At 45.4% G+C, this 26,714-nt stretch overlaps 1 protein-coding gene across 1 annotated transcript in view; it reads right to left on the bottom strand.

Annotated features, from left to right (window-relative positions):
- The window catches only part of LOC132823809 (transmembrane protein 64-like), a 34,850-nt gene extending 20,100 nt beyond the window's left edge, over positions 1-14,750 (bottom strand). Inside the window, exon 1 of the mRNA XM_060837846.1 lies at positions 14,232-14,750. Coding sequence (XP_060693829.1) covers positions 14,232-14,726 — 495 coding nt within the window. The 5' untranslated portion in view covers positions 14,727-14,750. The remainder of the gene's footprint in view (positions 1-14,231) is intronic.
- Between the last annotated feature and the right edge of the window lie 11,964 nt (positions 14,751-26,714).

Genomic DNA, 26,714 nt, shown 5'->3' with positions numbered 1-26,714 from the left:
AAGCACATGGATGGCAGTAAATTTCGGTGTAGGTTAGGTTGGTCTTAGATTAAGATAAATGCTCGACACAATATTGCAGGCAGAAAGGCCAGTGCTATTCTATGTACTTTAGAAAGAAGGAAGACAGACAAAGGCAGCAACCACATGGTCAGAGAAAGAAACCTATACTGCTGTCTGACACAGCAGTGAATCTGCACAGTGACTGTCTTTGCTGCTTAAGTTCAACTACCTCTGGACATTGGAGAGCATCTAAAAAAAGTTAACAACAGCGAAATTCACAGCTGACCTTGCAGGAAACTGTGTGGGAGAGCTCACAGCACAGGAACAGATAAGTAACCTTGCTGTAAATCTACAGCAGTGAGGAGAATGGGTTCTTTCTTGGCGAGATCGGTCTCTTGATTAAATTTTAAAAATGCAAACCATAAGTACTAAGTTAGCCTCGAGTAGTTTTTAGAACATGAAGGAGCAAACATGGCCTTCAGTACAGTAATGTGCACTTCCTGTCAGTTGTGTAAGTTTAGGGAGAGTTTCCATGTTACTGATCATTATGTCCGCAAGAAGTGTTTTTGGTTACAATTCCTCTCTGCTGTCTCTCTATCAGATCGCAAGGATTGGTTGGAGCAGGAGTAAGAGGCAATAAGGAATTTATAAGAGCTAGGGGTGTGATGGACGGCAGTTATAGAAAGAGAGGAAGGCTGTAAATGGGTTAACTCCAGGAAAGGTAGGGAGGGAGGCAAGTAGTGTAGGAGTCTCCTGTGGTTACCCCCATCCCAAACAAGCATGCTGCTTTGGAAAATGTTGAGATTGATGGACTCAGGGGAATGTAGCACCAACATTCTGTTTCAGTACCAGTTTCAGGTACTGAGAATGGGTCTAAGAAGTGAGGTACGTTTGGTTCCAAGCGATTGATTGTAATAGGGGACTGTCTTGTCAGATTTTTCTCTGACCGACATTGAGAAATCAGAATGTGTGTTGCCTTCTTGTTGCCAGGATTAATGATATCTCAGAGAGGGTGCAGAATGTTCTCAAAGGGGAAAGGGACCAGCAGGAGGTAGCTGCACACATTGGAACTAATGTCATACGAAGGGAAAAAGGATGAGATTCTGAAGGGAGAATATAGAAAGTTAGGCAGGAATTTAAAAAGGGGTTCCTCAAGGGTAGCAATATCTAGATTACTGTCAGTGCTATGAGCTAATGAGGGTAGGAATAGGAGGATAGAGCAGAAAAATGTGTGGCTGAGGAATCACATTTTTGGATCATTAGAAACTCTTCTGGGGTAGAAGTGCCCTGTACAAAAGGGATGGATTGCATCTGAATCGGAAAGGGACTAACATACTGGCAGGGAGATTTACTGGAGCTGTTCAGGACAATTGAAACTCGTAAGCGGGGGGGGGGGTAGTAGGTTGGTCCCTGGGAGAGTGTGAGTACGGAGACTGGTGCAGATAGGAAAAGGAGCAAATCAAACAGTCAGGGCAGGCAGGAACAAAGCAGAGTACAAGGTAGTATGGTAAATTAAACAGCATTTCTTTCAATATAAAAGAGGCCTAACAGGGAAGGCAGATGAACTCAACACATGGTTAGAAACATGGGACTGGGATATCATAGCATTACAGGAACTGGCTCGGGGATGGACAAGACTGGCAACTTAATGTTCCAGAATACAAATGCTATGGGAAAGATAGAAAGGGGCTCAAGAGATAGTGAGATGGCATTTCTGATAAGGGACAGCTTTACTTATGGAGGATATTCCTTGGAATACTTTCAGATAACTTATTTGGGTGGAACTGAGAAATGAGAAAGGGATGATCACCTTCTTGGGATTGTATTATAGATCCCACAATAGTCAGCTGGAAATTGAGAAACAAATTTTTAAGAAGATCTCAGTTATCTGTAAGAATAATAGGGTGGTTATGGTAAGGGATTTTAACTTTCCAAACATAGACTGGGACTGCCATTGTGTTAAGGGTTCAGATGGAGAAGAATTTGTTTAGTGTGTACAAGAAAACTTTCTGATTCAGTATATGGATGTACTTACTAGAGAAGATGCAAAACTTGACCTACTCTTGGGAAATGAGGCAGGTTTGGTGACTGAGGTGTCAGTGGGGGAGCACTTTGGGGCCAGCGACCACAATTCTATTAATGTTAAAATAGTGATGAAAAAGGATAGACCAGATCTAACAAGTGAAGTTCAAAATTGGAGGATGGCCAATTTTGACTGTAGGAGGCAAGCACTTTCAAAATTTGATTAGGGGCAGATGTTCACAGTAAAGAGACAGCTGAAAAATGGGAAGCCTTTGAAAGGGAGATAAGAATCCAAAGATAGTTTATTCCTGTTTGGTGAAAGGAAAGGCTGGTAGGTGTAGGGAATGCTACACGAAGTGACTAACCAAATTGAAGGTATGGTTAAGAAAAAGGAAGCACATGTCAGGTATAGACAGGATAGATCGAGTTAATCCTTAGAGTACAAAGGCAGTAGGAATATACTTAAGAAGGAAATCAGGAGGCCAAAAGGGGGACATGAGATTGCTTTGGCAAATAGGGTTAAGGAGAATCTAAAGGATTTCATAAATATATTAAGGACAAAAGGGTAACTAAGGAGCGTAGTGTCCTCAAAGATCAGCAAGACAGCCTATGTGTGGAACCACAGGAGGTGGGAGAGATACTAAATGAGTATTTTGCATCAGTGTTTACTATGGAGAAGGACATGGAAGATACAGAATGTAGGGAAATAGATGGTGGCATCTATTAAGATCAAGTTAATAAGTTTTCAGATGATACCAAAATTAGAGGTGTAGTGGACAGTGACGAACACTACCTCAGAGTACATTGGGATCTTGATCAGATGGGCCAATGGCCTGAAGAGTGGCAGTAAGTTTAATTTAGATAAATGTGAGGTGCTACATTTTGGAAAGGCTAATCAGCGTAGGACTTATGAATTTAATGGTAAGGAGTGTTGCTGAACAAAGATGCCTTTGAGTGCAGATTCATAGTTCCTTGAAAGTGGAGTCGCTTGTAGTTAGGATAGTGAAGGCAGCATTCGGTATGCTTTCCTTTTTCGGTCAGAGCATTGAGTATAGGAGTCAGCAGGTCATATTGCAGCTGTACAGGACATTGGTTAGGCCACTTTTGGAATATTGTGTACAGTTTTGGTCTCCCTCCTATGGGAAGGATATTGTGAAGCTTGAAAGGGTGCAGAAAAGATTTACAAGGATGTTGCCAGGGATAGAGAATTTGAGATATAGGGAGAGGCCGATAGCTGGGGCTGTTTTCCCTGGAGCATCGGAGGCTGAGGGGTGACCTTATACAGGTTTATAAAATCATGAGAGGCATGGATAGGATGAATAGACAAAGTCTTTTCCCTGGGGGAGTCCAGAACTAGAGATCAGAACTATAGGTTTAGTGTGAGAGGGGAAAAAATTTAAAAGGGAAATCTACACCTTATTCCAATTCCATCTCAAACTACAAAGCTACTCCACCTAACCTTTACTTCCTGCCTGTCCCACTGCAGAACAGATCAGAGTTTTAGAATGACAACAATTGTTCTACTTACTTAGAATCCAGTACAGTTTTGCTAAGCTGTACCATGTCTGACTGGCTGTCTGATTCAAAGCTTAATAACTGAAAGAACTGTAGGTGCTGGAAATCAGACACAAAAACAAAAATTGCTGGAAAAGCTCAGTAGGTCTGGGAGCATCTGTGGAGAGAAATCAGAATTACTGTTCCATATCCAGTGACCCTTCCTCAGAATTGGCTTAAAGCTTTAATGGAGTGAAAATATTATTGCTGAAGAATTTGTGATAAAAAAATTTCTGAGAAACCATCTACCAAAAGATCTTATTTTTATACTATCATCACTTTGAATTGTTAGTCTGACTGATATTTGTGGATAACTGAATCTTGTGCTATCTTCAAGAGCGGTGATGGTACTTAATTGTGCCAAAAGACAAGTTTCCAACATTGGGATGCAAATTTGCAACTAAATTCTCAGAACTTTAAAGGCAGGCTGAGTTTTGCAAAAGAAAGGTGACAGAAAGCACTATCATGTCTGCCAAGCACAAACAAGGTCACCAGAATTATATTCCCCTTGCAATTTCCCTGCAAGTAGGCCCATTCCCAACAGCAATAATGATGTGCGACAGGGGAGGTACTGCACTTTGGCATGAGTAGCTGCTGCTCTGCCTCCTTTGGGAAGCATTCATCTATTCCAGAGCACGATTGACACTGAGTAGCAGTAGTGTCAGTTGCGTGGGACATTGAGGATGACTGTGGGATAGAAACTGGAGTGTAATGGGCATGGGTCAAAGTGGCTGGCCTGGGGTGTCTGAGGAAGGGAAGTAGGCTAGCTGGGAAGGGCCAGAACGTTTAACTGAAGGTATTCGCTCAATGAGCCCAGGTGATACCCGATTGGTTGCCATTATAGCGCCAGCACTTTTAATTCCTTAACACAATGGGGCAAGTGTCGTGTTCCCGGATATTTTCTAATTTCTTTGGAAATGTTTTGAAAGGAGTTTGAGATGTTAACTCTGTCACTCTCTCCACAAGTTGCTGCCAGAACTGCTGAGTTTCTTCAGCAGTCTCTGCTTTTATTTACCAAGGAAGCTTCCCTACCTTTCTTCAAGAGTGGGGCTTTCTATGCTCACCTTGGTGTTTTGAGGATCACGTTAAGAAACTGCAAATAAAGAGTCACTGAAGAAAGTGATGTCACATCTCATTTGACCTAAAGGTGTGGACCAACAAATGAAATGGGGTTTACTTGTGCAGCAGGTCAGGCAGCATCAAAGGAACAGGAGATTCGACGTTAAGCCCTTCTAGAAGGGCTTATGCCTGAAACGTCGAATCTCCTGCTCCTTGGATGCTGCCTGACCTGCTGCGCTTTTCCAGCAACACATTTTCAGCTCTGATCTCCAGCATCTGCGGACCTCACTTTCTCCTGGGGTTTACTTATGCTCCTGTACTCGTGGAGTACAAATATGACCACAAATAAGGCATCAGTTCAAGTTACACAGTGACGTACCACTCACCTCAATAAGTACACACAATAAATTATCACGAGAATGACTCGGGAATCACATAACAAGCAACAAGGAAGTTCTTGTCCTTAGCCACACTTTCCTGACAGATAGACTCTGGCTCCATATTTAAAGAGCAACTGGATACCACTTCATTATCTGGGAGTTTTTATGGTGGCAGCTCCCAACGCCTGAAAAATGCCCGCCAAGTTGCAGAAACTTGCCACACAGTTCAGTGATGCTTTGGTACAGCTACTGTTGAATGGAGCAAGGAACGGAATGGAAGCCATCTTCACAGGGGATGAGACCAGGAGGCCATCCCATCAAACCTGTATGACTTGGACTGAAATAGCAGACTGTGCACCAATGCCCTTTATGAACTAGTGGTGTAAGGAAATGAATGATTTGTTACCCTCCACCAGCGTAAATGGCACAATCGTCTCTGTGCCAACTCACACTCTCAGATGCACCACTCGTTTAACTCTCCCTCTGCACAGGGATCTCACAAAAGGCAGAGCCTGCCAGCTTGGTATCATAGACATCATATGCACTGAGGCTCAGACCCATACTCTCAAGCTGCTAACACTTCTGAGGCACTGCACTTCCTACTCACTTACTTCAGATGGACACTACGTGGCATGGCTCCACATACTCTCAAACCCTGCTCACTCACCCACTGCTACCAGATTCAAACCTTCTCTATCTCAGTGCAGCCCACAGCCGTGCTGAAAGGGCCAAGAGTAGTGGAGATGGTCCCAGTCATAAAGATCCTTACCTCCTCTGAGGAAGGGGCAACAGAGAAGAATGGGAACCATTCCTCTCGCGAGGGAGAGATACAATGATCATAAAGTCCAGTGAGCACCATTGTGCTCTTACCCTTTTGGATATGCATAAAGCCACATACCTTGATGTGTTTGATATATTCTGCATCTTCAGCAACTAACTCTCCCCCTTCTCTCCTGCAGGCACTATTGGCAGCGAGCACCAGGCCTACCGGAAGAGACTACAGCCTGAGCCCCTCTACACCACTACATCTGAGCAGGAAGCCTGTAAACCCTCAGAGAAAACACCTGCAGTGTACTCCTTCACCCTCCAACAGAGACAGAGACAGAGACGGTCATCGCCATGCGAATGCTACCAAGCTTAGATTCACAATTGGGTGAATGTATCAGTTACACATGATGCCAGTGAAGGAAGGTGAGCCTGAAGTCACTGACAGTCAGAAGATTGTTGTAGATCAGATAGCTGCTGTGTGCCAGGCAGATGTGTCCCTGTACTCGGCCTGATAGGGTCAGGCTGCAGCTCGAGAGAGGGAGGGGAGTATCAGGCAGGTATGATGATGGAGGACGGCATGCATTGGCCTTGGTCCTTCACAGAAACAGCACAGGCTGTTGTGGAGACCCAGGTCCAGCAGCATGCTCAATTGAACTGAGCATCCTTGGCAAGGAAAAATAGCACCAGGCACCTCAATCTTCCCCGAGTGCCTAATCTTCTCAAGGAGATAGTTGATGCCAGCAGGCACCCACAAGAAGACGGGTGACTCTGAGATAGAGTCATAGCCAATGTGCACTCTGGGGCTTAGACCCAGACTCTCAGGAGACTCTAAACGTGTGTTGGCCCTCCGTCTCACAAATCTCATAACTGTGGAGCTAGGTGGAGGGATCAGCTTAAATCTTCACAGCCTGGAGGAGTGGCAGTGTCATCAGTGACGGTACTTAGATACGGCATGGATGCAGTGAATGCTCACTGTGGTGTTCTGCAGCACTCCAGAAATATTGAGAGAGTGTAAGCTGCTTCAGTAACAACCTCAAGATAGAGGACAAGTCAGTAACATTCAGCAGCCAGTGAGATTTCTTTGTGCTTCTAATTCTTTGCTGCAAGACTGTCTTAGCAGACCCATGTGTGATCATGACAAAGCTCACTATTACAGTTGTTTTGGTACGAATGTTGGTCCAGGACAAGGTGTGTACACCAGCTTTCAGTAAGATGATCAGATCCACAACAAACTGCCTCATTGCCTTCTGCACTGCTCAGTGAGACAAACATATCTGGTTGTTCTTTATGCCAAGCTGCTACTCTGAAGCAAAGCCTGGTGCTGCTGTTCAAAAATCTTCAGCTGCTTCAATGACCTTCCCTCCATCTTAAGGTCAGAAGTAGGGATGTTCAGCGATGATTGCACAATGTTCAGCACCATTCATGACTTCTCAGATACTGAAGCAGTCCATGTCCAAACGCAACAAGATCTGGACAATATCCAGACTTGGGCTGACAAGTGGCAGATAACATTTGCGCCACACAAATGCCAGGCTATGATCATCTCCAATAGGAGACAATCTAACCACCTTTCCTTGGCATTCAACAGTGTTACCATCTCTGAATCCCCTACTTATGAACATCCTGAGGGTTATCATTGACCAGAAACTCACCTGAACTCACCACATAAACACAGTTGCTACAAGAGCAGATCAGAATGTTGCAGCAAGCAACTTACCTCCTGACTCAAAACCTGACAACCATCCACAAGGTACAAGTCAGCAGTGTAATGCAATACTCCCCACTTGCCTGGATGAGTGCAGCTCCAACAACACTCAAGAAGTATGAAACCATCTAGAACAAAGCAGCCTGTTTGATTGACACCACATCCATAAGTATCCACTCCCTCCTGCACTGATGCTCAGTAGCAGCAGTGTGTGCTATCCACAAGATAACTGTAGAAATTCACCAAAGGTGTTCAGACAGCACTTTCCAATTCCATGACCACTTCAATCTAGAAGGAAAAGAGCAGCAGATACACGGGAACACCACCATCTTCAAACTTCCCTCACTTGGAAATATATTGTTGTTCCTTCACTGTCACTGGGTCAAAATCCTGGGATTCCCTGCCTGATGGCATTGTGGGTCAGCTCACGCAGGTGGACTGCAGTGATTCGAGAAGACAGCTCACCACCACCTTCTCAAGGGCAACTAGGGACAGGCAATAAATGCTGGCCAGCCAGCAACACCTGCATCCCACAAATGAATTTAAAAATCTCCACTCAGGACCCAACAGATTCTGGATCAGTGGCGCTGGAAGAGCACAGCAGTTCAGGCAGCATCCAATGAGCAGCAAAATCGACGTTTCGAGCAAAAGCCCTTCATCAGGAATAAAGGCAGTGAGCTGGAAGCATGGAGAGATAAGCTAGAGGAAGGTGGGGGTGGGGAGAGAGTATTCCTTCTACCCCCAGGATCTGACAAACTCCATTTACTCCTAGGCTCTGACAGCATTGTCCCTTTCTCCTGAAACTCAATCCTCCACCTTCCTTCCACTGCCAAACCAACAGCATTCCCCTCTCACACCCTAAACATCCAACAATAACTCCTGACCTAACCTAAACACGTCACATCTACCTGGCCCTTCACCAACTTGTGTTCTGGCACTGTTCCTTCGTAGCAGGCTATCTCCCGCCCAACTGATAACCTAACCTCTCACTCACCCTCATGTACCTACACATTCTTAGGAGCTTTCAAAGTGGCTGTCTGTGATGCTGGCTCTTTAAATCATAGAATCACAGCAGTCAGTCGCTGTAAAAAAAGAATATTGTTTGCCTTCCCCTTGCACTATGTCAGATTTTAAGTATAGCTCTATATTTCTCAAGGAGATCTGATCAGAAACCCTTCTCATCTATCCAGAATTCTTTCTTGATGTAAAACTGTAGCTGAGTGGCAATATGTGTGACTGCCATTCCTCAGAAACTCAGGCCATGATTTTGAAGGAATTTTGTTATGGATTGTCCACCATTTCTCTTCAGTGAATGTGATACAGCAACATGAATGCCTCTCCTGCATTAGTACATTAGGCTTGGAGTCATTGATTTCTTGGAAGTATGAAAAGACCTGGCATGTAATTATGGCTGAATTTAGTTTTGTCTTCCCCTGATACGTACATTCAGCACTTCCCAACTAATGCAGACCGGAAACTGAAAAAATTGTAAACAAGTCTGTTAATGTCAACCTTCTTATCCTGGCTGACAGAAAATAAGGGGTTCCCACTGCTGCTGTCCTGCGATTGGGGTAGATATGGGTTCATGCTGTGGGTCTTTTGGTTACTTTAAATTTGGTATTATTTAACAAGGAAGGATTGATAAATGGCCTTGTAGTTAAGGATCCTCTTGGACGGAGTAACTACAACATGTTAGAGCTTCAAATCCAGTTTGAAAGGGTGAAGACAGAGTCACATATGTATAGTGCTGAGCAAAGGTAATTATACAGGCCTGAGGAAGGAGTTAGCTTGAGTGGACTGGGCAAAAATATTAAAGGGCAGTACACTTGAAGAACAGTGGTAAATGGTTAGGCAGATAACAAATATTTGTCAATTAAAGTGTATTCCTGAGAGAAAGAGGAATTGTAAAAATCATCCATGACTTAACAAGGAAATTAAGGATAACATAAAGACAAAAACTAAGGCATATCGACCTGCAAAAGTTAGCAGCCCTCTGGAGGATTGGGAGAACTTTAAACATCAGCAAAAGGTTACTAAAAACAAACTCAAAAGAGCTAAGATGAACTATGAAAGGAAACTAGCAGGAAAGATAAGCACTGATACTAAAAGCTTCTATCAATATTAAAAAAAAAGAAACTAAATGGTAGCCCTTTAGAGGATGGAAATGGCAAAATAATAATGGGAACTCAAAAATTGTAGTGGCACTAAACCAATATTTTGTCTCCACTTTCACAGTGGAAAATAATAAATTTCTTCCCAAAAACTGCAGTTATTACAGAGGAACTTGATGAAATTACTATAATTAGGAAAAAGGTATTAAGTCAACTGATGTGAATAAAGGCAAATGTCCCTGGCGCCTGGTGACCTGAACCCTAGGTTATTAAAGGAAATGGCAACACAGATAGTGGACACAAAAGTTATGATATTCCAAAATTCTCCGGATACTAGACAGGTACCAGTGGATTGGAAACATGTGAGTGTGACACCCTTATTCAAAAAAAAAGGCATAAAGTGGGAAACTCTATCCAGTTAGTTTGACCTCTGACTCCAGCAACGTCCCCAGTACAATCATGAAGGAGGAGATAACTGAGTACTTGGGAAATCAAAGCTCAATTCATCAGTGTCAGTGTAGTTTCATGAAGGGAAAGTCATGCTTGACAAAACTTGCTGGAGTTCTTTGAGGATGCAACGACTAAGCTGGATAATAGGGATCCTACGGATGTGGTATATCTAGACCTCCAGAAGGCACTTGACAAGATGCTGCATAAAAGACCTAGCTAGAAGTTTAGATCCCAAGGGAGTTAGGAGTACAGTTTTGGCTGACTTACAGAAAGCAGAGTATTGGGATAAATGGGTCCTTCTCTGGATGGTCAACTGTAACTAGTGGGGAGCCGCAGAGTTCAATTCTCAGACCTCATCTATTTACAATCTGTATGAATGATCTAAAACCAGGGACAGATTGTAACATAGGAAAACTCATGAACTTTACTAAAATAGATGAGAAAGCAGGCAGTGATAAGGAGATAAAGAGCTTATATATGGATATCGATAGGCTAGCAGAACGGCCAAAGTTGGGCTGAAGGTTCTGTTTCCGTGCTGAATGCCTTTATGACTCTGGTGTGAGGTTGTCCATTTTGGATGGAAAAATAAAACGGCAAATGATTTAAATGGGAAGTTTTACAAAGTGTGTCAGTGCAGAGAGATTTGGGTGTGCTCGTGCACAAATCACAGAAAGAGGATATGTAATTGTGGCACATAATAAAAAAATCACATGGAATCCTGTCATTGATTGCAAAAAGGACTGGATTATAAAAGTAGTGTCATTACAATTAAATAAGGCGTTGGTGAGACCACACCTGGGGTATTGTGTCCTGTTTTGGTCTCTTTACTTGAGGAAGGATTTGGTGGCAACAGAGGCAGTTCAGAGGAGGTTTGCCAGATTGATTCCAGGGATAAAAGGGCCGTCGTTTGAGAAATGATTGAATAGCTTGGGCTTGTACTCAATGAAGTCAGAAGAATGAGGGCGGGATCTGATTGAGCCATATAAAATGCAAATGGGGATTTGATAAGGTGGACATGGTCCCACAAGAGGGAGCATCTGTTCAATCTTGAACAAGAGTTCAAAAATACAGTGAGAGGAGGCAGGTTCAAAACTGAGTTGAGGAGAAACTACTTCTCTCTGAGGGTTGAGAATCTGTGGAAATCACTGCCCTAGACTGCAGAAGAGGCAGAATCAATCAACAGATTCAAGAAAGAGATAAGATATGCTTCTGATGAAAATCAGGATAAAGGGTGATGGGGAGCGGGCAAGTGTAGTTTAGACCAGGATAAGATCAGCAATGATTATGTTAAATGGCAGGATGGATTCGAAGGGCTGAGTTGCCTACTCCTGTTCCTAATTCCTATTTTCCTTCCTACATGTTAATCATTGGTTTGAAAGAAGAGACAATGAACTCTAATGGTTAAATGGTCCTGAATCACAGATGAGAGCTGAAAATGTGTTGCTGGTTAGAGCACAGCAGGTCAGGCAGCATCCAAGGAACAGGAAACTCGACGTTTTGGGCAAAAGCCCTTCATCAGGAATGAGGAAAATGTGTCCAGCAGGCTAAGATAAAAGGCAGGGAGGAGGAACTTGGGGGAGGGGCGATGGAGATGTGATAGGTGGAAGGAAGTCAAGGTGAGGGTGATAGGCTGGAGTGGGGTGGGGGCGGAGAGGTCAGGAAGAAAATTGCAGGTTAGGAGGGCGGTGCTGAGTTCGAAGAAATCGACAGAGACAAGGTGGGGGGAGGGGAAATGAGGAAACTGGAGAAATCTGAGTTCATCCCTTGTGGTTGGAGGGTTCCCAGGTGGAAGATGAGGCGCTCTTCCTCCAACCGTCGTGTTGTTATGTTCTGGCGATGGAGGAGTCCAAGGACCTGCATGTCCTTGGTGGAGTGGGAGGGAGAGTTAAAGTGTTGAGCCACAAAATGCTCGTGGGTAGGTAGTGCAAAAAATTTAGATTGGCAAATAAAATGTTATCCTTTATTTTCAGGAAGATATATTACAAAAGTAGGCAAGTCTTGCTACAACTATGCAGGGCATTGGTGAGACTGCACCATGTGGTGCTGCTTACTTTTTCCCTTTTAAGTGGAGTGGGGTGGAGTGGGAAGGCATACCTCTGAAGTTCAGAGAAGGTTCATCAATCCAATATGGCAATGAAGTAGGACACTTCAGCTGGAGCTTCTTGGCTTTGTTGGTTTCTTTTTTTGTTTCTCTTCTGTGTTTTGTTTTCCCTCTTCTTTCTTCTCAGTGACAACCAGAACTCCTGGCCTCAGCAAGGACTTGGACTCCCGGCCTCAGTGCAGACCCGATGAGGTACTCTTTCGGCCTGGCATAGTGTCTCCTGGCCTGGCATGGTGGTCTTCTGGCCTGGCATAGCCTCAGCATGGACTTCTAGCCTCAAGGTGATTCCAGAGTGGTCTCCTGGCTTTGAGGTGAAGTCTGGTGTGGTCTGCAGTCAAAGCCTGGTGAGGACTGAGTCTTGGCACCAGCATGGAGTGGGCTGGAACAGCTCTTGTTTTGATGTTTATATTTATCTATTTTCTAATTTATTTCTATGGTCTGTAATGCTGGACTTCTTATTTATTTGTCTAATTCATTTTCCTAACTTGTAATGAAAAATCTGACCTTTGGTAACTTGAAGCCAGGATGAGTCAAAATGTGTGGTGCTGGAAAAGTACAGCTGGTCAGGCAGAATCCAAGGAGCAGGAAGTTGATGTTTCAAGCACAAGCTTTTCATCAGGAATATGAGGGGTGCCCCAAGGGGGCTGACAATTAAATGGGAGAGGGGTGAGGCTGGGGGGGGGAGGGGGAAGTAGCTGGGAATGCAATAGATAGATGAAGGTTGGGGGTGATGGTGATAGGTCAGAGTGGAGAGTGGAGCAGATAGGTGGGAAGGTAGGACAGTGCCACGTGGGAGGATTGGATCTGGGATAAGGTGGTGGAGAGGAGATGAGGAAACTGGTGAAATCAACATTGATCCCATGTGGTTGGAGGGTCCCAAGGCAGAGGATGAGGCATACTTCCTCCAGGCATCGGATGGCTAGCGTTTGGCAATGGAGGCGGCCCAAGGCTTGAATGTCCTTGGCGGAGTGGGAGGGGGAGTTAAAGTGTTCGGCCACAGAGGGTGGGGTTGTTTAGTCTGTGTGTCCCAGAGATGTTCTCTGAACCATTCTACAAGTTGGCCTCCTGTCTCACTGTACGGGGTGACGTGTTAACTTTTCACTGTTGTCATTTGAAGACGTGACAAAGCTAATTCAATTCAATTAATTCCTGACGATGAAAAGCTTGCCCTACAAGTAAAGATTGAGTAGGCTCGACTGATTCTCATTGGAGTTTAGAAAAATGAGGGTGATCTTATTGAAACCTAAGATTCTAAGTGGTCTTGACAGGGTAGATAATGAGAGGATGTTTCCTCTTGTGGGGGAATCTAGTACTGGGGAAAACAATTTCAGAATTAGAGTCACCCAGTGTAGACACAGTTTAGGAGGGCTGTAAATCTTTGAAATTCTCCATCCCAGACAGGCAAAGGAAGCTGAGTTGTAGAATAGATTCAAGGCTGAGTTAGACAGATTGTTAGCCTTCAAGGGAATCAGGGACAATAAGGCAGGAGGAAATACGCAACAACCTTTTCTAATAATGAAGCAGGCTTGAGAAACCAACCTACTTCTGTCTGATTCCTCTGTGAATTTCACTGCATTAGTAATCAAGATTACTCTCATATATCCTGAAACAGAACACTTTTTGACAACAACAATTACATAATACAAAACATCCCAAGACTAATAAGACAGAGTTCGATACCAAAGGCAGGTGATCAAAAGCTTGGTCAAAGAGGCAGGTTTCAAAGTGATCCTAAAGGGTGAGGGAGGCGTAGGCAGAAATCTCGAGAAGTCAGCAAGGAACACAGTGAAAGTGGCCACAGTCCCAGAGAAATCATGACTGTTTCTCATTTGACAGATGACAGGCGGTGAGGAGCGGAAGGTGAAGCGTTCAAGGAGACCTCAGCTGGTACAGGTAGCGAACCTGCGATGTTGGCATCACTCAGCACCGTGAGTCCGCTGACCAATGACAGAGAAAAGCCAGGGTAGAGGGAGAGAGGGTCAAGCAAGAGGCGAAAGGCGTGGAGATCTCCAAGGGTTATGGGATGGAGGAGGCCACAGAGATAAAGGAGAGAAAGAAGAACTCACAAAGTGCCAACTTACTGCGAAGACTGCATTCTGGAGTCCAAAGGGGATGGGCGTCAGCCTTGCCAGGAAGACCACCTTAAGGCCACCGGTGCCATCCAGCACTCGGATGATGGCACTGAGCTTGGCGTTGCCTCTGATCAGGGCACCCATGGGTGCCAGCAGCCAGCGCTGGGTGACCAGATGAGCTGCCAGGGTGCCCACCGCCGCCCCAAAGACCAGCACCGCCAGCCCCAGCTGGAAGCCGTACAGGTAGCCCGGGGCCAGGCTCAGCAGCGTGTAGCCCCAGGTCCAGGGGAAGGAGATGACGATGAAGGCCGCGCTGAAGAGGAGCAGGCCGGCCCGCAGCTGCTGACCCTCCAGCCAGAGCAGCAGCTGGCGGCGGCACGACCACAGCGCCAGGCCGCCCAGCGCGGTCGCCACGGCAACGGCCAGCAGGCAGCAGCGAGCGGCGCAGGCGCAAGCCCTGAACCGCCACAGCGGCAGCGGCTCCCCCGACACCCCGCTCGGCATCACCGCCAAGACCGCGCGCTCCAACCGTCCCACCACCCGGCGCGAGGGATGGTCCTGCAGCCCCGCCCCCTCAACCAAGCCCCGCCTCCCCCACACCGGAGACCCGCCCACTTAACGGTGCCCCGCCTCCATGCCCCCCGCCCACACGTTCCCAATCCCCGCCCACATCCCCCCTGGGCCGCGAGCCCCGACACCTGGAACGGAATCCCCTCCAACCCTGCACACGGCCCTCCTTGCCCCCATGCCCCGCGCCCCGCCCCTCCTCCTCGAGCCCCAGCGACGTGACGTCGAGGGCCCGCCCACTCCGACGGAACACCGCCCCCTTTCACTGAAGCCGCGCCCCGTGGTTGATTGCTCTCCCCGCCCACCTCGAATAAAGGTGCCGCTCATTCCACTGGAGCACCGCCCACTTCAGCGGACCCCCCCATTCCGGTTAAGCTCCGCCCCCCGCACCCAAGCCTAACGCCTCCCATGAGCGTACGGTCCCCAATTCAAGCCCAATGGATAGGATAAATTAACAAAGTCTGTTCCCTGGGGTCGGGGAGGCCAGAACTAGAGGGCATAGGTTTAGGGTGAGAGGGGAAAGGTATGAGAGAGACCTGAGGGGCAACATTTTCACACAGAGAGTGGTATGTGTAGAGAATAGCTGCCCGAGGAAGTGGTGGAGGCTGGTACAATTACAACATTTATGAGGCATTTGGATGGGCATATGAATAGGAAGGGTTTGGAGGGATATGGGCCGGGTGCTGGTAGGTGGGACTAGATTGGGTTGGGATATCTGGTCGGCATGGACGGGTTGGACCGAAGGGTCTGTTTCCGTGCTGTACCTCTATGACTCTATAATGATCTGGCCCGGAGGGTGAATAGTTATTAATGGGTGTGGCTAACAATGGGTTGTATCTAATAACAAGGCTTGATATGTGGACATTGGAGTAAAGACATGGTAGGATGATAGGTAAGGACAGAGGGCACCCTGTCACTGTTGTGGGATGAAAGACAAGAGGTAAGGGCTGTAGTGCGGGAGATGATCAGACCCAGATGAGTAATTTTCCTGACAGCCTGTGGAGCTGCAGCTCTTTCTGTCATTAGGAGCTTAACTTTCCCTGAGGCACCAGATACTAAAGCCTTTCACGAATTGACAGGCATAATTAAGGAATATTATAACCTCAAGCCGCATCTAATTCAGTGACACTATTGCTTTTATTTAGTAGTTCGAGAATAAGGGACTCTACATCAGAGTTTTTGATTAGGCAGAGGCCTGTGGCTTTGGTTTAACTCTTAATGACGTGCTTTGAGACATGGTATGTGAGATCAATGATGCAACAATGCAAAACACATTTTAGCTGAAACCCAACTGAATTTCACACCCCCACTATCATGGCTTTATCATGGAGCACGCAGCAAATGGAATATGTGAATTGCAGGGTATTCTGATCAAAGTAGACACCTTCACCAGTCTGATGGAGCTTGGGGAACACCACTTGAGTTCAGGCAATTGCATAGTCTCACTCAGAATATATCCTGATCAGAGGGACTATAGGTCGGCCCATAGAAAAACCCCAAACAAAGCCAACCATTGTAGTTGGTATGCAAACAGAAGACAGCAAAAGGATCCTACTGGACCTAAATCATAGATTCTGTACAATGTGGAAACAGTCCATTTGGCCCAACAAGTCCACACTCACCCTCTGGTGAGTAACCAACCCAAACCCCTTCCCCTATTCTATTACTCTATATTTACCCCTGCCTAATGCACCTAACTTACACATCCCTGAATACTATGGGCAATCTAGCATAGCCAGTTCACCAAACCTGCACATCTTTGGATTGTGGGAGGAAACAGGAGCATCTGAGAAAACCCATACAGACACAGAGAATGTGCAAACTCCACACAGACAGTTGCCTGAGGATGGAATTGAACGCAGGTCCCTGGCGCTGTGTGGCAGCAGTGCTAACCATTGAGCCACTGTGCTGCCAATAGATTAAGATAACTTACAGGATGGCATCTAGGAGAGTTCATATCCTGGAAAGTCCATCTACATTTGGTTTGGAACAGTTAAATTACTTAGCAACATCAACATCAGAACCAATCAAGATAATTGTCTGGTTAAATGATCATCTGGTTCTAATGGAGTTCTGTACCAGTGCAGCCGTATCAGTGATTGCAGAAGCAGTTTTTAACAAAGTTTGCTCTGTACTGGAGATGTTAACTTTGCATAAACCACAACTGGCTGTGAACCTATACCAAGGAACCTTTTACAGATTAAGATTAATAGATTCTTACAGCACAGAGAAAGACCTCTTGGCTCTGCACTGACCTCACTACCACTAAAAGTGTTCAAATTCCAATTTTCTGCACTTGTTCCACGCCCTTGGATGTTGAAGTATTCATCCAGATATTTATTTTTGAAGGTTGTAAGGTTTCCAGCCTCCTGTACCTTCCGAGGCAGTGCACTCCAGATTCCTACCACCTGCTGAGTGAAGAGCATTTTTGCCAAATTCTCTCTGAATTTCTTACCCTAAAACTGTGCCCTCTCATGATTGACCCTTAACCAAGGGGAACAGATGCTCTCTATTCACCCATTCGATACCCCTCGATCTTATACACCTCAATCATGTCCCCCCTCAGTTGTCTCTGCTCGAAAGAAAACAATCTAAGCTTATCTGGTCTCTCCTTTTCACTCAGTTTCTCCATCCTGGTATACCTCCTCTGTATCTCCTTTGGTGCTATCATGTTTTTCATGTAGTGAGGTGACCAGAACTACACACAGTACCCAATCCTAATCAATGCTCTGTATATTTCCAACATTACCTCCTTGCTCTACAACATGATTGATGAAAACAAGTCTCCTATATGCTGCCTTAACGATCCTATTCATGTGTTGTGCTGACTTCAGAGATCCATGAATACTTACCCAAGATCTCTCTGTTCCATTAAGCTCGTCATTGTCCTGTCGTTCATAATTACTCTGTCTTGTTTCTTCTTCATCATCTCCACTGGTCTGCCCATTTGACCAACTCATTTATATTTTCCTGTAACCTACAATCATCTTCGCTATTAACCATTCTACCCATCTTAGTGTCATCTGCAAATTTATTTAACGTTTCTTCTACACTTGGATCTGTATCATTTATGTATATAACAAAGAATACGGGTCCCAGTGCTGATCCTTGTGGTACACCACTGGGCACAGGCTTCCTGTCACTTGAATAGCTTTCTCCCACTACCCTTTATGTCCTATTACTAAGCTAGTTTCTGATCCACCTTGCCCAGTTTCCCTCAGTTCCGTGTGCTTTTACCTTCTCAATCAGTCTCCCATTTGAGACTTCATCAAAAGCTTTGCTAAAATCCATATATACTACATCAACTGAACTTCCCTCATCCACTCACTCGTTCACATTTTCAAAGAATTCTAACAAATTTGTTAGGCATGACCTCACTCTGACAAAGCTGTACTGACTATCCTTAATTAACCCATGCCTTTCCAAGTGGGTGTTAATTCGCTGCTTCAGAATTTTCTCCAATAGATTCCCTCCCACTGACGTAAGACAATGTAATTTCCTGGTTCATCTCTACCAACCTCCTTAAAAAAGTGGAAACTACATTAGCCATCTTCCAGTTCCCCCGTGGCCAGAAAGGAATTAAAAATTTATGTCAGAGCTCCTGCAATTTCCTGCCTCACTACCCACAGCAGTCTGGGATGCAATTCATCTGAGCCAGGGGATTTGTCTGTTTTTAAGCCTGACAGAGCCTCCATTTCTCCCCATTTCCTATGTCAAACTGTGCAAGTTCTTCATAGTTCCTTCTCCTGAATGTCGTCCACACATCCTCCTTTTCCAGAGTGAAGGCTAAAGAGAAGTATTCATTTAACACCCCTAATATCCAGCACCTTTACTTCACACACAGATGGCCCCCTTGGTCCCTATTTGGCCCTATTCTTTCCCTGGTTAACCTTTCCCTGAGTATATTTGTAAAATATTTTAGGATTCTCCCTAATCCTGTTTGTAAGTCCTTTATCATGCATTTTTTTTCCTTCAAATTGCTTTAAGTTCTGTATTCCTCCCGGAGCTATAGCTGAATTGATTAGATTAGATTAGATTAGACATACAGTGTGGAAACAGGCCCTTCGGCCCAACAAGTCCACACCGACCCGCCGAAGCGCAACCCACCCATACCCCTACATTTACCCCTTACCTAACACTACGGGCAATTTAGCTTGGCCAATTCACCTGACCCGCACATCTTTGTGACTGTGGGAGGAAACCGGAGCACCCGGAGGAAACCCACGCAGACACGGGGAGAACGTGCAAACTCCACATAGTCAGTCGCCTGAGTCGGGAATTGAACCCGGGTCTACAGGCGCTGTGAGGCAGCAGTGCTAACCACTGTGCCACCGTGCTCCTTTTAGAATTGCTAAAAGCCCTACTCTTTTTTTGTTTATCCAGTCCTGAATTGTCCTCGACATCCACGGTTCTCTGAATTTATGGGTCCTATATTTCCCTCTAAAGGGTACATGTTGGACCTGTAGTCTCCCCAGTTCTTTTTGAATGACCCTCAACCCCCATTGCTCTGCTGTAGACTTCGCCATAAGATGAATTGGCCACGTTAAATTGCCCGTAGGTTAGGTTAGGGGTATGGGTGTTTTGCGCTTCGGTGGGATGGTGTGGACTTGTTGGGCCGAAGGGCCTGTTTCCACACTGTAAGTAATCTAATCTAATGTCAAGACATCGACCTCCTCTAAACCCTTAACACTATGCCAGGAAAGTTGAAATCCCCTGATATAGTTACCCGATTATTACTCTCTCACACTTCTAGAGAAATGTCTACATATTCGCTCCTGTATTTCCTGCTGACTCTTTGGGGGCCTATAATACACTTGCAGTAAAGTAGCTGCCCCATTAATATTCCTTGGTTCTACCCCCAAAGCCTAGTTTTGAGGACCCTTCCAACATATCATCTCTCCTTAATGCAGTAATTGACTCCTTAATTAATAGTGCTACACCACCACTCTTCTTAGGCCGTCCTCAGTCTCCTAAATACTTCAGAATGTTGAGTTGTCAGTCCAGCCCTTCCCTTAACCAGGTTTCTGTGTAAGGATACAATTTTGGTTCCTGCATGAAAAGCAGCTGGTTCAGTTACCAGTGATTATAGTAAGAGGCTCAGACCCGAGCTTGATGGGAGGTTCACCTTGATTGGCTCAGCATTTTTAAATTAGAAAATGGGAGGTGGGCACCACAGGGAGTACAGTGCTTTATTTCCCCCTCCAATTTTCCTTTGATTTAATCCTTGCCATCCCCTTCATTTTTTGATCATGCAGCATTGCCCTTTGTTGAGAAGGGCACTGCTTGTCACTGGCCACTCAGGTGTTTCCTTCCTTCCTGGTGGTGGAATATAAATCAAGGTTTACATACGTGTTGCACATCACTGTGTCTGATACCTACACACACTCAGCTGGTGGGGGGGGGATGTGGAGAAATTAAATTAGAAAATGGCTGCCTGACTGAACTCCTAATTAAATACCCAGACGTCTTCCAGGAAGGTCTAGGGGCCACCAAAGGAGCCAAGGCCACCTCACATGTTGACCAGGAAGCACTTCCATGATTTTGTAAGGCCCACCCAGTGCCAGTTGCCTTACAGGCAAAAGTAGAGGCAGAAATCAGGAGGCTGGGAAGCAAAAGAATCAACAAACCAATCCAATTTGCAGAATGGGCAATATCATATGAATCAATTTCGGAGGTCCAATGCCTTCGTGGGGATTTTAAACAAATGGTAATTCACTTTTTGCAGCTGAATAAATACCCAGTCCCTTGAATACAGGAATTATATTCTGGATTAGTGGTGCTGGAAGAGCACAGCAGTCCAGGCAGCATCCAAAGTGCAGCGAAATCGATGTTTCGGGCAAAAGCCCTTCATCAGGACAGCCCTGTGCCACCCATTATCCAATAGCCTGGCAGAAAGAGCAGTCCAAACTTTGAAGGCTGAAATGAAGAAACAGCCTACAGCCTCACTGGATACAAAGCTGTCAGAGTTCTTTATTTGCTTGAGGGACCACTCACATGCAACTACAGGGACAGCACCAGGAGAGTTGCTAATGGGGAGAAGACTCCCCCCATCAGGTTACTTCTGATCTTCCCGGACCGGGAGGGAGGGTGATAAAGTATTAGGAACACCAATACTAGACCCGAGACTTCTCCAAGCGAAAGGGACAGTTTGAAAAAGGGAACAAATCTTGTGTGATTTATGGATGGCGTGAGGTCAGGACTGTTCCGTATAAAGTTCGGATGGGTGCAACCATCCTGAATAAGCAAGTGGACCAGATAAAAGCTGCAAATTCTCAAACGATGTGAAAGCAAAATGTTTCTCAAATTCTCAAATGATGTGAAAGCAAACTGATTGCTGCTGGAAGAGGAGTAAGCTTTTACCGAGGACGAGCGGCAAGCTCCCACGTGTCACTTGCTGAGTTAGAGAAACTTTTACCCGGTGCTAAAATGACCCAGGAGGCCCTCCAAGGAAAAGGATTTGTTTATGCCCTCTGACTCAAAGGGTGAGGGATGTAGTAGTTGTAATGAGGTCAGCCAGCTGGAATTCATTGAATAACAAGTGCCCTGATTGTGGCTGTTGCCCTGGCTGACATAAAAAAAGGATACTGGTGCCTGACTTTGGATGAGGCAGTACTATAGTCAAGGACTGTGCATGTGTAAATGAAGAGTGACTGGCTGCAGGATACCGGCCTCTGGAGTTATTTCAGCCTAGCATAGACATAATGTCATTGGGCTGTTCATCCCAGACTAAGTGAGGCCATAGTCTAGACTTTAAGGCTGTTGTGACATTAGGGAGAGAGAGAGAGAGAGAGAGTGAGAGATGAATGATGGTACTTTAACCTGAGGGTCATCACGCCTTCAGTGAAATTGTGAAGGAGACACCTTCATGGTAACCTCAGCTGCTGTGGGAATTGAACTCACTCTGCATTACAAACCAACTGAGCTTAACCTACCTCGACCCAGGGAATCAAAACAAACCCAGCACATACAGAACAGAACTCCATATTAAATTCAATATTAATTCTGTTTCTCTTTCCACAGATACAGCTGGACCTACTGAGTTTCTCCAGCACTTTCTGTTCTTTTTAATTGCAGATTTTCAGCAACTGTTATTATTTCAATTCAGGGGACCTGGGTTTAAATCCCACCATGGCAGATTGCAAAATTTGAATTCAATTAATAAAAATCTGGAATGAATAAAAGGCGGGCATATACCTGTTGATTGTTGTAAGACCCTGGCAAACTTGGCAAAGGACAGCAGATCTCCTTCCACACTCCAGAGCCACAGCAACGTGATTGACTCTTAACTGCCCTCTGAAATAGCCTAGTAAGCAACTTGGTTAATTAGCAAATTGGGAAGGACAATAGAAACTGGCTTAGCCAGCAAAGCCCAAAACCATAAACTGTGAATGAAAGGACCAAAATTTGAAATGATTTGCAAAAGAAGTAAATGTGATGTGAGAAAAAAATATCTTTATCACGTAGCAAAACTTGACCTTCTCTTGGGAGATAAGACGGGGCAAGTGACTGGGGTGGAGGAGTACTTTGGGGCCAGTGATCATATTGCTATTAGTTTTTGAACAGTAAGGGAAAAGGATAGGCTTTGTCCTAAAGTTAAATTGGAGCAAGGCCAATTTTGACGGTATTAGACAGGAACGTTCAAAAGTTGATTAGGAGATGCTGTCACGGGGACTAGAGATATTGAGGCTCTAGTCAAGAAAGAGAAGGAGGCATATGTCAGGTATGGACAGCTGGGGTCAATTAAATCCCTGGAGGAGTATAGGGGAAGCAGGGGTACACTTAGGAGGGAAATCAGGAGGGCAAAAAGGGGATAGCTTTGGCAAATAAGGTCAAGCAGAATCCTGATAAATTCTACAAGTAAATTAAGGGCAAATGAGTAACTAGGAAGTGTGCAGGGCCCCTTAAAGATCAACAAGGCGGTCTATGACCGAAGGGTCTGTTTCAGCGCTGTATGTCTTAATGTGTGGAACTACAGGAGATGGATGAAGCATTAAATTAATAGTTTGCATCAGTTTTTACTGTGGAGACGTTCATGGAAACTTGGGAAATGAATAATGGTGTGTTGAAAAGAGTCTGTATTTGCAAACGAGGAGATGCTGGAGGACTTAAAATGCAAAGAGATAAATAACACTCTGAGGCCTGATCAAGTGTATCCCAGAACGCTATGGGAAGCCAGAGAAGAGATTGCGAGGCCTCTTGCAGTATTATTTGTATCATCAACAGCCATGGGTGAGGTGCTGGAAGGCTGGAGGTTGGTTAATGTGGTGCCACTATTTAAGTAAGGCTGTAAGGAAAAGCCAGTGAGGTATAGACCGATAAGCCTGACGTCAGTGATGGGTAGGTTGTTGGAAGAAATTCTGAGAGACAAGATTTTTATGCATTTGTAAAGGCAAGGACTGATTAGGGTTAGTCAGCATGGCTTTGTGTTGGGAAATACTGTCTCTCAAACTTGACTGAGTTCTTTGAAGAGGTGATCAAGAAGATGAAGGCAGAGTGGTAGATGTATGAATGGACTTCAGTAAAGTTCCGCATGGTTGTTTGGTCAGTAACTTTAGATCATATGGGATCCAGGGAAAACTAGCCAACTGGATACAAATTTGGCTTGACGGTAGGACACACAGGGTAGTGGTAACACCTGTCTTCTACCTGGTCCTGATCACAGTCTGGGATATGGTCAGCTCATGCCAATGCCCTTCCCCTACAGGAGTGGTGGCTCTCATCAGAAATCACTGCTCAGGTCCAGGTTCTTTCTTAAATGTGGTTTGTGCAGGCCAAGGGAGAAGAGAGCTTAGGACACGGGGCTGACCAGAGTTGGAGACACGCTGGATGACAGAGGAGCAGGCTGGATATTGCCGACACAGTTGACTGTGGGGGTGTTGGTCCACCTCTAGGGTTCGCAACCCAAGCCTTCCAGAGCCTGACAGACAAGGCACTTGGCCTTGACACCTCATGTCCACTCGAGGTGGCTTAGGTGTGCGATGGGCACGACATTGACCTTGCACCATAGACCCTCCCCCATGATGCAGTGTGCCACAATTTGAGCCAACTCGGGATATCCTCTCAGTGCCCTTTGGAATAGCAGCGGTGTAATGCTGCGCACTCTCCACTGCCACACTTCCTCCTTCCACCTGGACATGTCATGGTGTGATGTTTTGTCCTCCAGTGGTAGAGACACCTAGTGGAGGGGCCTCTGCAAGTGGGTCCTCCCCTGTTACATTGGGGTTCTGAGGTGGAGAGTACTGAACACAGCGGTCCTGTGCAACTGGCGACTGAGCACATTTAATGCGTACCAGACCACGGACACGTTCTGTGGCCTGGACAAGACGGTATTTCACGTATATGTTGAGTGCATCCATTTGCAGCCTATTTTTAGTTTTTTGAAAGGGCTGCTCTTTGAATTTTGGTTACACTTCAGCCCCAGGCTCCTGATCTATGGAGCCCTGGAGTCAGGAGGAGTGGACAAGTCGATGGAAGTTCTTATGGCTTTGCTCCTGGATCTGGTCAAGACGGCCATTAACAGATCAGGGAGTGAGCCGCAGAGGGACTCATTGTTCCTGTCTTCCTCTCTTTGTGATTATGTCTGCACTTGGATCTCCCTGGAGTCAAAGGACCGGGTGCTCGTCGGTACAGTGAAGGCCTTTCGTGACCATTGGGTCACTGTAAGGGTGAAGTGCGGCATCGGTTTGAGTAATAATATTTTGATCAAGTGGTGTAGGTTTCCGTTCAACTTTTTAATTTTGTGTTTGTTCTGGTTTGTGCCTAGAAATGGGCTATCTTGTTTTTCTTTTGTATTGATTTTGAATCTTTTGGAAGAGCCATTGAGGGCTTTTTCATGTTCATTTATGGGATGTGTGCGTTGCTGGGTCACCAGTATTTATTGAGCATCTCCAGTTGCCCTTGGAAAGGTGGTGGTGAGCTGCCTTCTCGAACTACTGCAGTGCATGTGCTGTAGTTTGACTCACAATACCATCAGGGAGGGAATTTCAGACCTTTGACCCAGTGACAGTGAAAGAATGGCAATATACTCCAAATTAAGATGGGGAGTGGCTTGGAGGGGAACTTGAAGGTGGTGGTGTTCCCACGTATCTGGTGCCTGCATCTTTCTAGATGGGAGTGGTCATGGGTTAGAAGATGCTGTCTGAGGATCTTTGGTGAATTTCTGCGGTACATCTTGTAGATAGTACACACCGCAGCTAGTGAGCATTGGTGGAAGGAGTGGACGCTTATGGATGTGGTGCCAATCAAGCGGGCTGCTTTGTCCAGGAAGATGTGTGTTCTTGAGTGTTGTCGGAGTTGCACATATTTAGACAAGTGGACTCTGGACTGGTGCCTTGAAGAAGGTTGACAGATCATCGCTTCTCAGCTTTTTGGCTTGGAATATGTGTAGGTTTTGGAGAGTTAGGAAGTGAGTTACTTGCTGCAGTATTCCCAGCCTCTGACCTGCTCTTGTAGTAACTGTATTCATGTGGCAAGTCCAGCTGAGTTTTTATTTAAATCTCATACTGTCCCTGTCCCAGGTGAGCTTGATGTGAGGGGTTTGGTGTGAGGGGATTCCATTTTTAATTAAAGTGAATAGAGGAAATTTCTTCTGAATTTTCAAACTCATGTATTCCCTGTCCCTGGAGCGATTGAAGACGATGGAGCAGAGGGCATTTGTTTTCTTATGGCTTCCTTTGCGTTTGAATGAGCCTGGGAAAGTTTATTTTACAACTTGGTCCCTTGTTGTTCTTACCCCGAGTGGTTGGTGGGTGTGCAGTCAAGGGCTGGCATTTTTTTTGTTTATTTTTGCATTCTTGTTTTTCCAGAAAGAAAGTATTTTTCTTCTTGTTTCGAGAGCTGAGGAAAATGTTCCTTCTGGTGAGATAGGGTAGAGGAAATCTTACTCTGTAACTTACTGGTGCTCTCCCCATCCCAGGAGTGTCTGATGGGGATTGATGAGTGTCTGTGTGTGTGAGCAGGGGTGGGGTTCCAGTTGTTTTTGTTTATATCCTTTGTTTAAAAGAATAGAGGATTCTTATTTGGATTGGAGGCCTGTGACAAACGTTGTGTCGCAAGGATTGGTGCTGGGTCCACTGTTTGTCATTTACATAAACAATTTGGATCAGAATATGGGAGGCATGGTTTGTGGATAACCCCAAAATTGGTGGTGGAGTGGACAGTGAAGATGATTATCTAAGAGCACAATGTAAACCTGATCTGATGGGTCAATGGGCTGGGGAATGGCAGATGAGTTTAATTTAGATAAATGTGAGGTGTTGCATTTTGGGAAGGCAAACCAGGGTAAGAGTCACACAGTTCGTGGTAGGGTCGTGGGGAATGTTGCCAAACAGAGAGACCTAGGAATGCAGTTACATAATTCCTTGAAGTGGCCTGACATGTGGAAGATGGTGAAGAAGGTGGTGATCAGAGCATTGAATCTTGGAGTTGGCATGTCACATTGCAGTTGTACAAGACATTGATCAGGCCACTTTTAAAATACTGCATACAATTCTGGGTGCCCTTTTATCGGAAAAACATTGTTAAACTGGAAAGGGAGCAGAAAAGATTGACACGATTCTTGCTGAGACTGGACAGTGTGAGTTATAAGGATATCGGAGGCTGCGGGGTGACCATGTAGAGGTTTATAAAATCATGAGGGGCATAGATAAAGTGAATAGCCAAGGTCTTTTTCCCAGGATAGGGGAGTGCAAAACTAAAGGGCATAGGTTTAAGGTGAGAGGTAAGTAATTCAACCATGGAGGACTGTACATGTACGAAATAAACTGCCAGAGGAAGTGGTAGAGACAAGTACAATTACAACATTTAAATACTATTCGGACGGTTACATGAGAAGGAAAGATTTAGAGGCCAAACACTGGTAAATGGAATTACTTCAGTTTGGAATACCTGGTCATCATGGACAAGTCGGACCACAGTGTCTGTTCC

This window comes from Hemiscyllium ocellatum, chromosome 17 (assembly GCF_020745735.1).
Source record: "Hemiscyllium ocellatum isolate sHemOce1 chromosome 17, sHemOce1.pat.X.cur, whole genome shotgun sequence".
Lineage (NCBI taxonomy): Eukaryota > Metazoa > Chordata > Chondrichthyes > Orectolobiformes > Hemiscylliidae > Hemiscyllium > Hemiscyllium ocellatum.
The sequence above is the reverse complement of the archived record's forward strand: the minus strand, read 5'-3'. Positions and strand labels throughout refer to the sequence as shown.